This window comes from Nyctereutes procyonoides, unplaced genomic scaffold (assembly GCF_905146905.1).
Source record: "Nyctereutes procyonoides isolate TBG_1078 unplaced genomic scaffold, NYPRO_anot_genome, whole genome shotgun sequence".
NCBI lineage: Eukaryota > Metazoa > Chordata > Mammalia > Carnivora > Canidae > Nyctereutes > Nyctereutes procyonoides.
In genome coordinates, this window is record NW_026575078.1 from 9,792 (window position 1) to 22,770 (window position 12,979).

At 41.2% G+C, this 12,979-nt stretch overlaps 1 protein-coding gene across 1 annotated transcript; it reads left to right on the forward strand.

Moving 5' to 3' along the window:
• The first annotated feature begins 1,841 nt into the window (after positions 1–1,841).
• On the forward strand, positions 1,842–2,315 carry LOC129514413 (60S ribosomal protein L17-like). The gene has a single exon (XM_055332966.1). It carries the CDS (start codon positions 1,842–1,844, stop codon positions 2,298–2,300), a length of 459 nt encoding a protein of 152 aa, XP_055188941.1. The 3' UTR covers positions 2,301–2,315.
• Positions 2,316–12,979: the final 10,664 nt, after the last annotated feature.

The window sequence follows — 12,979 nt, forward strand, 5'->3', positions numbered from 1 at the left end:
CTCCTTAGCTAGGTTTCTTGGAACAACTGTTTCTCCCCTATCATCTCACTATTTTGTACTTATATTATTGGTAGAGACTAAGTCATAACTGGATAAGATGCAATGGGAAGGTTATTAATCTCCTCTTTCCCTTTTCTTTGCTCTTGTGCTCTTTAAAAAAAAATACAGTGTTGAACCTGGGTGATAAGTACATAGGATTTCATAATTTAATTGTATCTATTTTGTATATTCCTGAAATTCTACTTAGTAAAAAGTTAAAAAAAATGACATGATTGTAATAGTGTGGCACTGCTATAGGAATGAAAAGATGATCACTGATATAGAATAGGTAGCCTGAAACAGACTCAACACACTGAATTCTGACATTTATGTTGAAGATGCAATCATAAATCAGTGGGGAAGCTTTTTTAACAAATACATAATCTGATGGCAGTGGGTTAGCTATTTGTGGAAAAAAAAGCTTGACTTTTTACTTTACATAACTGCAAAATTAATTTTAGGCATATGTAAGAGTTGGGAAAATTAAACCATAAATATGTAAAAAATAAGTGATTACTGACTTCATTTGAGGAAGAACTTTCAAAGTTGAAAACAGAAGAAAATAATCTGAAACGTTAAAGATTGTATTACATAAACATCTCACACTTTGTATTTTGCTATAAAAACCATCAATAATAATCCAGTAACAAACTGGCAATAATATTTGTCACAAATACCACTGGCAAACGGCAAGTATTCTCTAGCATTGCTAAACTGGATAAATGAATAGTAAAACTCAAGCAAATAAAGAGTCAAATATCTTGATAATCTACGAAATAAGAAATAGCTAATAAATATGTAAAACAAATACATCCTTCATCAATAAGCTATTTAAGAGAAATCAAAACTATTACTGTTATTTATCTACAAGAACTTTAAATTTTTAAAATACTGCACATTTAGTTCAGTAAATTCACTTCCAGGAGTTTATTTCAAGGATACAATAATATGAATATAGGGGTCTATGGGTGTCTCAGTCATTTAAACATCTGCCTTTCACTCAGGTCATGATCTCAGGGTCCTGGGATCGAGCCCCGCATTGGGCTTTCTGCTCAGCAGCAAGTGTGCTTCTTCCTCTGCCTCTCCTTCTATGATCTCTCTGGATCTCAGGCTCTCTCAAATAAATAAATATTTAAAAGAATAATATGAATATGAATTATATATTATATAACCACATATTCTGTACATGAATTATATATGTGAGTATATATATAAAACTATGTGCTCCAATGAGCAATTGCAAACACACTTGACACAAATGAAAGATAGAATATTGCAACGGAAAAACAAAAGATACAAAGAAGAACCGAATAGAAACACACACACACACACACACACACACACACACACACACAGGCGTTTGCTGCTGCCTTAGATAAAAACATCTGGAAACAACAGAACTGTCCAGAGTTATGATAATGGTTTGGTAACCAATAGCATATCCATATAAGAAATATTTTGTAGTCATTTCATATTGACTACAAAATATTTCATTCCATCAATATGAAATGATGTTCAGAAAATATTATTTTTCTCCAGGGACTGTGGGTATGGAAGGAATGGGTATTGAGTATCCAAATGGCATGACTGGAAAGAGATAGTGGTGATGATTAGACAACAATGTGAATATACTTAATGCCACTAAACTGTAGACTTAAAAATGGTTAAAATGTTAATTTTACATTATGTGAATTTCACCACAATAAAAAAAAGAAATATTTTGTGATGTAAGAAAATACAAGAAATGATGCTATGTTAAAAATGAGGCTCTTCCCCCGAGCGGCCTGAGGTGACCTCCAGAGATGGTTCACCACTCGCTGGACCCAGAAAACCCTATAAAATCATGCAAGTCGAGAGGTTCAAATCTTCATGTTCACTTTAAGAACACACATGAAACTGCCCAGGCCATCAAGCGTATGCATATTCGAAAAGCCACCAAGTATCTGAAAGATGTCACTTTGCAGAAGCAGTGTGTGCCATTCCGTCGCTACAATGGTGGAGTTGGTAGATGTGCGCAGGCCAAACAGTGGGGCTGGACACAGGGTCGGTGGCCCAAGAAGAGTGCTGAATTTTTACTGCACATGCTTAAAAATGCGGAGAGTAATGCTGAACTTAAGGGTTTAGATGTAGAGTCTCTGGTCATTGAGCACATCCAGGTGAATAAAGCCCCCAAGATGCGACGTAGAACCTACAGGGCTCATGGCCGGATTAATCCATACATGAGCTCTCCCTGCCACATTGAGGTGATTCTTACTGAATAAGAGCAGATTGTTCCTAAACCAGAAGAGGAGGTTGCACAGAAGAAAAAGATCCCAGAAGAAACTGAAGAAACAAAACCTTATGCCCCTGGAGTAAATTCTGCATAGAATAAATGCAAATAAAAATAAAAAAATGAGGATGTTTGTATTTGTATTATAGGGAATCTGACCCTACACTGTGTACTAATTCACAGCTGGTGATATGAATTAGAAATAATAAAACAATAATCTAAAGATGCCCAAGGTCCATGTATCTCATATATATCAAATCCTAATTTCCAGGGAAAACTTGTTTTTATTTTATTCAAAAATTATTTTAAGAATTAAATCTATAATTGATTTTAGTGCATGTCTCTGAGAAAGAACCATTCTTTTATTTATTTATTTATTTATTTTTAGAACCATTCTTTTAGATTATAGGTAGTATGTATGTATGTATTTATTTATTTTTATTTATTATTTATCTATTTGTTTATTTATTTGTTTTTTTAATTTTTTTAAATTTTTATTTATTTTATGATAGTCACACACAGAGAGAGAGAGAGAGAGAAAAAGAGGCAGAGACACGGGCAGAGGGAGAAGCAGGCTCCATGCACCGGGAGCCCGACGTGGGATTTGATCCGGGGTCTCCAGAATCGCGCCCTGGGCCAAAGGCAGGCGCCAAACCGCTGCGCCACCCAGGGATCCCCTGTTTATTTATTTGGAGAGCCAAGCCGTGCAGCAGGGCAGAAGGAGAGAGAATTTCAAGCTGACTCTGCACTGAACACAGGGCCTGACATAAGGCTCAATCTCATGACCCTGAGATCATGACCTGGGCTGAAATCAAGAGTTGGACACTTAACTGACTGAGGCACCCAGGCACCCCAAGATTATAGTTAGTCTTTAAATTAGGGCCTTGAGAAGAAATAATAATTACAATATAATCTCAAATGTGTCAAAGGAAAAAGAAAATAGACTCCAAACCCAAATGTACACAGAGATTTACTGAGAAGTTTTCAACAGAAATCTTTGTAAGGTGAGATAAAACATGACTCATTATTTATTCTTTGTGTGTGTTATTTCAAGTTTCCTACATGGCTATTAGATGTACAGTCAATAACATAATTTACAAAAATTAGTAAGAAAATCAGTTAATGGATGCTTATGAAGAGATTTCCCGTTTTAAAACTTGAAAGTATCTCAAACCTCGACTTTTACTACACTGAGTATCTTCCTTGTCATTGCAGCCAAATGTGTTCTGTTTATTCCAGAGTCAGTCAGAAAGTGAAAAAAATATACCTACCTTTGTTGGGGCTATAAGATGACAAATGGCCAACTCTCTCTCTTTTCCTGTTCCTTCTCTGCCCCAGCCCATTGCAAGCACTGAATGCACGGGCTATTTTGGGTTTAGTCTCATAATCTGTATAGGTAGGGAGGCAGCTATAGAGGTCCTTAGGACTGTTTCTGTGGGACTGGCTTCTTTATTTTGATTTAACCTCTTCCTTACCACACAGACCTTCACGAAATCAGGCTCAGAGACTAAGACATTTTGGCCAGCACTTCGGTTTGTGTGAAATACAGTCTCTCCTCTTGCTTACCATAAAATACCATGCCCACCTCCATCACACTTCCATCGTACCTAATCATTTTTCTTGGTGTAAATCACTTCTCTCTGATGAGCCAATGTATTGCAAAGCCCAACCCAGTTTTCCATTATAATGTATCTCTATAACATTTATAGTTACATTTCGAGTGGTGAACTTCAAGCATATTTCCTCCTTTCGTATTAGATAATAGAAACCATGAGGACACAGACTGAGGGTTAACCTTTGCTTACTACCTAGCACAGTGCCTGGTTTATCATAGGGTCTCGGCAATCCTGGTTCTCCTGCACTGGTTTCTTAAGTCCCACAGTTAACACACTTTCATAGAGTTGCTATAATGTGCAAGTTGGAAAAATGCCATTCGGAAAGAAAGGTATTTGAAAAGGAAGAGGGAAGAGGACTTCATAAGTCAATGAGCATGTTAACGTGTATGAGGGCAGAACTTGAAAAGTAACAGGTTGGTCATGCTCTTTTCCAAAACACCTTCCAAATTCAGGGGCTGGAGAATTACTCGCTTCAGAAAGTTCCAAGATCCAAACCAAATGATAATTTTGTGCTGGATATTTCCCCTCCCTCCAGTTCCACGCTCTTCTTTACCAAGCTCTGTGCTCTGGGAGGCTGATTTTCATGGCCTTCATCAATGGACTCAACCTTCCCTCTGAGTTTCTATTGAATGAAGTCAATTGGGACCATTGGCACAAGATCTGAGAGTGAGGTCATCAGGCTTATTTCCTTTCTACCTTGTTCCTCCATTCTTCCTTCCTCTACAGTTTGGCCATGTATTCCTACCGAAGGTCATGCTTGCTGTAAGGTAGCCCTCAAGCTCCGTTGGGCTTTTGGTGAAGTTTTGTTTCCTTGCCCCTTCAAGCATGGGCTGACCCAGCCCCTCTGTTGTTAAGCACGAGGCTCTATACCACCCGTTGCTGGTTACCCTTAACCTTACTCATACTTTTTTAAACAATGATTTACTTTTATTCAATACTTCACGACTGTCCCATGGGAGGCAGCCATGCGTGTCCTGCTAAGACTCCGAGCCACACTTCTCTTGATGTGGGGTAATTTTTTTCCCCATTATGCCTTCACTGAAGAGCTAAGCAGTATCTGCTAGCCGGATGGCAATGATGGCTTCAAGATGAGGCTTCTTCACGAGATCTTGTGGGATGAGGAATGCTTTAGAGCAGAAAAAAAGCATGTGAAGCCAGATGGGCACACTGAAGTCAATCAAAATGCATAAAAGGCATGATCCCAGTGCTCACCCCAACCCTCAGTGATTTTTCTCATCTAAAGAAGTGTAGCTTTTAAAAAAAGATTTTATTTATTGAGAGAAAGAGAAAGCATATGTGTGAGAGAGAGAGCCTGAGCAGGGAGAGTGGCAGAGGGAGAGGGAGAAGCAGATTCCCCAGTGAGCAGAGACCCCGATGTGGAGCTTGATCCCAGGACCGCAGGATCATGACCTGAGGCAAAGACAGATGCTTAAATGACTGAGCCACCCAGGCACCCCTGAGGTTTGGCTTCTGAATAGCAATGGTAAGAGTCATAATACCAGTAAAAACAGTAATACTGATGCCTCTAATAACAACTCACATCTATCCACCACTTACCACATGTCAGGCACTTTAGTTGGATTATGTCCTTTAATCCTCCTCTGTGAGTAGACATCATTGTCATTTTCTTGGATGAGAAAACCAACCTCATTAATAATTGTATATTGGTTATGTATTTTGGACATGCTGGTTTAGATATTTCTTATTAAAATGAATTACAATGATTTTTTTTTTTTTTGCTTTTGAAGTCATGTCTACTACAGAATTTGAAATTGCACATTTGGCTTGCAAGATCTCTCCACTGGGCAGTGTTGGAGCTGAGTGACCCTCCAGCTATCTCATCAGCCTCGGTTGGGTCTACTGCTAAAACTGTACATCTGCAGCAACAACAAAGAAAGACCTTTGCTTTTGATAACATTTAGAGGGAGCAGCGGTGGAAGAAGGAACGAGACATATTTCTGCGGCTTCGAGAAAACCACAGCTTTGCAGGTTTATCTTCACCAAGAGAGGGCTCTGCTTTGTGGGGCTTCAGCATGTGCTTCTCTAAATATTCTGATGGTTGAATCCAGCCCGAAAGCAAACATTTCAAAGCCTTTGGCAGAAGCAGTTTAGAGAGAGGCATCCGAGCCATCAGGCCAACAGATGATGTTTACTTCTTGTGACGTAATAGTCAAGTCAAATTTTATTTCATAGCAGTTACTTTCATGTCCTGAGAATAGAAAAATCCCTTCAGATGACCAAAACACCCCTGCACAACCCAAATCCCATTAAATAAATCTGTGTCTGTGGAAAACAGTGATTCTTTCTTCCAGTCAAGACAGGTCTTTAAACCTCCTGAGGTGCTTCTTACATTAGCAGGAGAGAGAAAGAGAGAGAGCGAGAGCGAGAGCATTTCTTTAAACAGACTGATAAGGCTTGGTTCAAAGGTATGCCACTGAGTTCAGGAGGGTGATCTGGAGAGCTCAGCGCCCTCCTGAAATGCTTGGCATGGGACAAAGACTGTTAGAAACAATAAGCAATGCTGCCTTACACAAAGGCTTGACATTTTCCAAAGTCCTTCTGCATCCATGATTTCACTGTACCACCCTCTACCCCCACCTCACCCCCCCCTTTTCTTGGAGATGAAGAAACACAGCTCCAGCTCAGCGCTGCGGAGAAAGGAGAAGATTTGGAATCAGTGCTTGCACTTAAATCTCTGCTTTTCTAGCTGTGTGACCCTGGGCAAGTTACTGAACTTCTCTAAGCGTCCTTTGACCTATTTGCAAAATGCGGCTAGTACAGACTCAAAAGGCTATATGATTTCATTTATATGACATTTTAGAAAAGACAGAACTATAAGGACAGAGGATTCTTGGTTCCAGGGATTAGTGCTGGGTTGGGGGAGGTTGTGATGAGAAAAGTTTAGCACAAGGGGAAGTTTTGAGGTGAAAGAACTGCTTTGTATCTTCACTGTGGAGATCATACAACTAGATGCATTTATGAAAACTCGTAGAACTAACTGTATGGGCGAAAAATAAGTGAATTTTACAGACTGTAAATTTTAAGACATTTAGGCAGTTAAAAATGGGCTAATAAAATGTGTCTCTCAGGGTTATTGTGGCATCTGAGTTTACACAGTAAATAGTAGGGTGACGAGTGAAACTACTCATTTTTTGTCCTAATTTGCTCTTTCGAAGCTTATAGCTGCTGGAGAGAAAGACAAGGAATAGAACCAACCAAATTTAATTTCAACTCTTCAAACTGCTGACAAAGAAACAGGGCAGTGAGTTTACCAGTAAGAAAACTCGACAGTCTTCTTTGCCCTCTCCACTTGCCCATTTTATCTTCCACCGGTGGCCCCTTCCCTGCCCCACCAACTCTAAACTTTCTCACCAAGTTTCACACAGATCTAGTTGTTTCTTGGTTATTTGTTTCAGGCACGCTGCCAGCTGGCTTGATCTGCCTCCTGCTACAGAAAACAAATCTCTCCTCCATTTCTCATGTGTTACCAGCCTAACAAACTACTGTCTATGTCTTACACTGATTCCTGCAAACAACCCAGGCCTTCCCACGTGGAGTGCTTTCCACAGGCTGGGATTTTTGAAAAGATGAAATATAACAGACTGGCAGCAGTGTGGTCCTCGGAACTGGCCGAGGGTATTTTTAGCTGCTAGGGTTTCATTAATGGCACTGGCTGCCATTGGCCATTGCTGGTGGATTCCTCTGTCTTGCTGAGGGGAGTGTGTGGCTTTGAAATAGAATTAAGTCCCAGCTCTGGTTCTCAGGGATTTCATAGTCACGTCTTCATTTTTAGGATGCTCTGAATTTTAGAGGCGTTTGTGGTGGGGATGCAAGGAGAGAAGTGGTTTCCCCACCCTCTCCACGACATGAGTTCCTTTCTGCCATTGCCCGGTAGATCAGCCCAAACTTTACAGCTTCTTCTCCTCACCCCATGCCCAAACGAGGAGTTTTAAGGCTCTGACATCCTTCCTTGTGAAAAAAAGCTGAGGATTTAGACTTGTTCTGGTGACCTAGAACACTAGAAACAAGGAAAATGGGAGCTGGGTTGCAGAGGGTTCTCATTAGGTGTGCCCTCAAATGCCTTGACATATAGTGATCTTCCTATCAACAGAGGCATTCAAGAGGAGGATGCACTTGAGAGAAATTTTGCTGCATCCCAGAGGAGCTGGTGCTTTCAAAGTTCCCCTAAGCTCAAGAGTCTGTGAATCCACATGGCTGCTTGACTTGAAAAGTCAGATGCTGACCCAGGGAAGGTGTGGAATCAAACTCTCCTGGAAATTAGATGACACAGTACTGGGCTAGATACCTTCTGTCTGTTCCTCTGGCTCTACTTTCCACTCTTCTAGAGTCTTCTGTGTTCTGGGAGGCTGACAGAAATGCATTATATCCACAGGCTCTGGGCCCCCAGGCTTCCAGGTGAATCTGGCCACATGGGACCCCAGAAGAGTGATCTAAGGGAGGGAGGGAAGTGAGGCTAGGGTTATATTCCCTTGACTCTCCTGCTATGGATGAGACACAGAATGGATGTGCTCCTTGGACAAAGATGGTTGTCTGTCTTTCTGTTCTATCTCCTCCTCATGTCCTGTCAGGCCTAGTCGAGTTCTCTTCCTACCCTGAGTCATTACCCAGCATTTCTCTACATCTGCCTGCAACCTTGCAAACTGTCCTTCTGCTACACTTGTCTCAAGTGATTCCAACTGGGTAGACCATCTCTTTCCTGGCAGGGCCCCAACTGACACAAATATTAATACAGACCTACCCAGTGTGATGAAGAAGATGACACAGTTCTTGCCCTCAACTACTTTCCACAGTGGTTATGGAGATAAGACGAAGACCTTGGGGGCGGGGGGGAAATGGACACATTTTTGTTGTGGTGGCTGTTGACTACGTGAGCTCTTGTAACCCTAGGAGACGAGAACTCTGCCTAGATACGTCAGCCAACAAGACTAAATTCAGCTAAAAATAAAACAAACCAACTCTTACATGAATTCAATCGAACAAATGTCTTCTTTTTTGGCTTTCTGACAAGCCAGATTGACCGAATGTTCCTTCTGGACTGGTTGTTTTGGCAGGGTGTTCAGACACGGCCTCTGACAGCATCTGTGTAATGACAAGGTTGACTTTGGAGGACTTGTGCACAATGGGGACCGGTGGTTTCTGGCAGCCACGGAGTGACGTGGGAGGGTCAGAATGAGAACACACATGTTGGGGCTGGATCCCAGGATAAGGTAAGAATACTGCCCTGGGGGACCCCTACAGCTGCCTGGTCATGAAGCGGAACAAGGCTGAATTCCCTCGTGAGGGAAGCACCTGCAGAATCATTAATAAGATCAGGAAATCAGTGCCCTTTCAGGGAGGAGCGCCTCGGGGAGGAAAAATGTGCTCACGTATTCATGAAGGGGCATGTGAAGAAGCCCAAGAGGCTACACACCGTGGTTTATGGAACTGGGCAAAGGGCTTTGCATAGAGTGGGAGCATAAACACTTGTATGTGGATACTTTGATTTTTCTGTCAAGCTCTCTGTTTCCCTTTAGGTTAACACCGATCAAGTCAGGGTTGTGCCACATTTGTTCCCTTTATCTCCAGGCCTCAACACAATATCTGACACATAGAAAGTGTTTAAGAAATAATTGTTGAATGAGAGTGCAATTGATATGCCTTCCTCACCTGTGAGGCCACATTCCTCTTCCTGCTCCAACTGCATAATCCTGATGTCTGATCCCTCATCGGTGTTTTTCTAAGGAGTTGTACCTCCTGGGTAAGTCTGAGAATCCCAGGGGTGTTTACTGGCATAAGGGGTCATCCTTAATTACTGTGCTCTGCAGAGAAAACCCTAGAAGATGTGAGTCTACACATGAAGCTCATATTATGCTCCTGTTTTTGTCACCATGGTTGCATAGTGCGGCTCTTGAAAACAGGAGGTCTAGAAACGTGGAATCATCTTAGATCAACACAGAAAATTGTTTGGTTGTCAATATTTTTTTGGCACAGCAGCAGTCTCACTGGGTCTTAGAAATAGGGGAAATGGGGATCCCTGGGTGGCGCGGCGGTTTGGCGCCTGCCTTTGGCCCAGGGCGCGATCCTGGAGACCCGGGATCGAATCCCACATCGGGCTCCCGGTGCATGGAGCCTGCTTCTCCCTCTGCCTATGTCTCTGCCTCTCTCTCTCTCTCTCTCTCTCTCTGTGTGTGTGTGTAACTATCATAAATAAATAAATAAATAAAAATTAAAAAAAAAGAAATGGGGGAAATGAAGACTTTCTCTCCTCTGGTAACATTTACCATGTCCTGTTCTATCCAATCTAGAAGAGTGCCAGACTCTTCTCTTCTAGTTACTTTCAATCCCTTAACCTTGCAACTAAACTGTTTTCTTCATTGTGCTTGTGGCTACCTGAAATCATATTTATTTATTATTGAGGGCACAAGGGCAGGGACAAGAGTATCCCACCACGTAGAATGTGCCAAGCACATGGTAGGTATGTAAGAAGCTTTGTTGAATAAATGAATGAATGAGTGATTTTATAGTATTAAATGGTATTCTATTGGGATATGAGCTCCTCCAAATATATGCAATTCTTCAGTACACAGCTCTTTTTTTTTCAGCTCTTTTGATATATAAACATTCATCCATTCGGATAAGGAGGGATTTCTAATTTTTCTGTTTCTAATGGAGATTTCTAATTTCTAATTTCATCCATATATCATGTTTGGAACTAATCTTCCCTCATGAAAAACATGATCTTGGCTTTGAGGTGAATCAACAGGAAAGTCTATCTTATCCCTTATGATGAATTCCCTTCTACATAGCCCAGCCTTCTCTGCTCTACCCTAGTTCATCAGAAATACTATAAGGTTGGGGTGCCTGGTGGCTCAGTTGGTTATGCATCTGGCTCTTGATTTTGGCTCAGGTCATGAAGTCAGGGTCATGAGGTTGAGCCCTACATTGGGCGTGGAGCCTGCTTAAGGTTCTCTCTCCCTCTTTCTCTGCCTCTCCCCTTCCCACCACCCAACCTCCACTCAGGCACTCTTAAAAAAGAAGTAACATAAGATTGAGCCTCAGAAGGTGGAGGGTTATCACCACTTTTTTCTCAAGATTCCCCTTGGTCCCTAAGTCAGAGATGACCACTTGTCTTTCAAAATCATTTGGTTATTTTTCTGGGCATAGAGGTGGACTATGTTTCCCATCCTTACATGCAGGTAAGTGTAGCCACATGACTGAGTCCTGCCCAATGTAATGCGGACAGAAGTGAGGTCCATAGAAAGCTCCTCTCTCTCTTCCTCTGTCTACTAGATTCAGAAGTTGTCTCTAAAAGAGAGAATTAGCCTGGGTCTCTAATGTGGTCCCCCTAATAATGAATTTCTATGTGAGAGAGAAATAAAAGATTGCATTGAACCACTAAGATGTTCAGGTTCATGTTATGGTAGGTAGTTAGTTATGCTAAGAGAGTTCCTACACAAATGTGTCCACCAGCCTGAAGTATTCTGTGAACTTTATAGGCCAGGAGACATGGGGAAATGCTAGCCTTTCTCAAACCACAACAAAGAGGCTTTATTGCCCTATGTCTGCTAACACCAAAGGACCACTCTGAGTTCTCCCTAAGAAAAGAAAGTGTGACTGGATGTTTCCATCACTACAAAGCTTCTGGCAATGACTATTTGGAAAAAAATGTTCTTAAGTTTCATCAAACTGCGACCTCACTGCAAATGAATAAATGTACAAACTCTTAGTGATGGAAATACTTGCTATGGGGGAAAACTGTATGATACAGTGAATAGCATTTCTGGGTGAAAAGAGATCAACCTGGTTCCAGCTCTTACGGTTCTGCCCTAACCAGCTGTGAGAAGCTGGACCTCTCTCTAGGCTTCATGAGGGTATTGAAAGGACCAAGAAAGACAAACTACTTAAAATAGATCCAGGTTCTGTAAATACTAATGAGATAAGCAATTTGATTCAACAGACCTTGATGAAAATTTGATGGAGGGAGTTGAGATAAATGAGATAAGACAGGGCAGCCCGGGTGGCTCAGTGGTTTGGCGCTGCCTTCGGACGGGGGTGTGATCCTGGAGACCGGGGATCAGGTCCCATGTCGGGCTCCCTGCATGGAGCCTGCTTCTCCCTCTGCCTGTGTCTCTGCCTCTCTCTCTCTCTGTGTCTCTCATGAATAAATAAATAAAATCTTTTTAAAAAAAAGAGAGATAAGACATAGTCTGCCCTCTGGGAGACACATTCTCCCCATACTTCTTTTTAGGGGAGAAGATAACGTTTCCAGATGGTTCCCAGCAGATATTTCTTTATTTTCCATTAGGCAGAACTGGGTTACATGCTCATCTATGAACCAATCAAAGGATAAGGGGATGAGCATTATTGAATTAAACTGGAGGAAACAAATACTTGAATAACAAATTACACCCCTGACAGGACCAAATGATAGTGAACTATCAGTAGTGTGATCAGGGTATATAAAAGAAGTGATTAACTCTGACCTCGAGAACGAGAAAAATTTCAATAGTGTTTGTAATGTTCTTAGGGAAAAAAAAAGCGAAATTCATGAACAAAGTTATATGTGATTACAAAGTTATATATGATTTGTCCTCCCCCTTCTACCTATTTGACCTTATCTCTTGCCAATCCATAAAAAATATTTTATACTTCAGCCATAGCCACCAATTTTGAATTTTTAAATTGCCATAATCTCCCCTCCAAGTCTCTCACCCTCCTTTATCACCTCTCCTCCTATTACATAATGTGTACATATCATTCCTGTTTTAGCTTGTGAGTCACTTCCTCCAGGAAGCCTTCTTAGATTCCCAGTCCACATTAGATACCCTTTGTGCCATTTAGCATGCTACTGCCTATATGTAACAGATACGAAAATACAGTGGTATCATCACCTAACAAGAAATCTGGAGATATACAGATATAGGATTGGTTCTATGAAATAATAATATCAACACTTAGATTCATGTTCTACAATGCTCTTGGCTTTTACTTCATGGTCACAAGATGGTTATTGTAGCTCTGAATCATGTCCTCCCAGGAAAGAAACAAGAGCAGA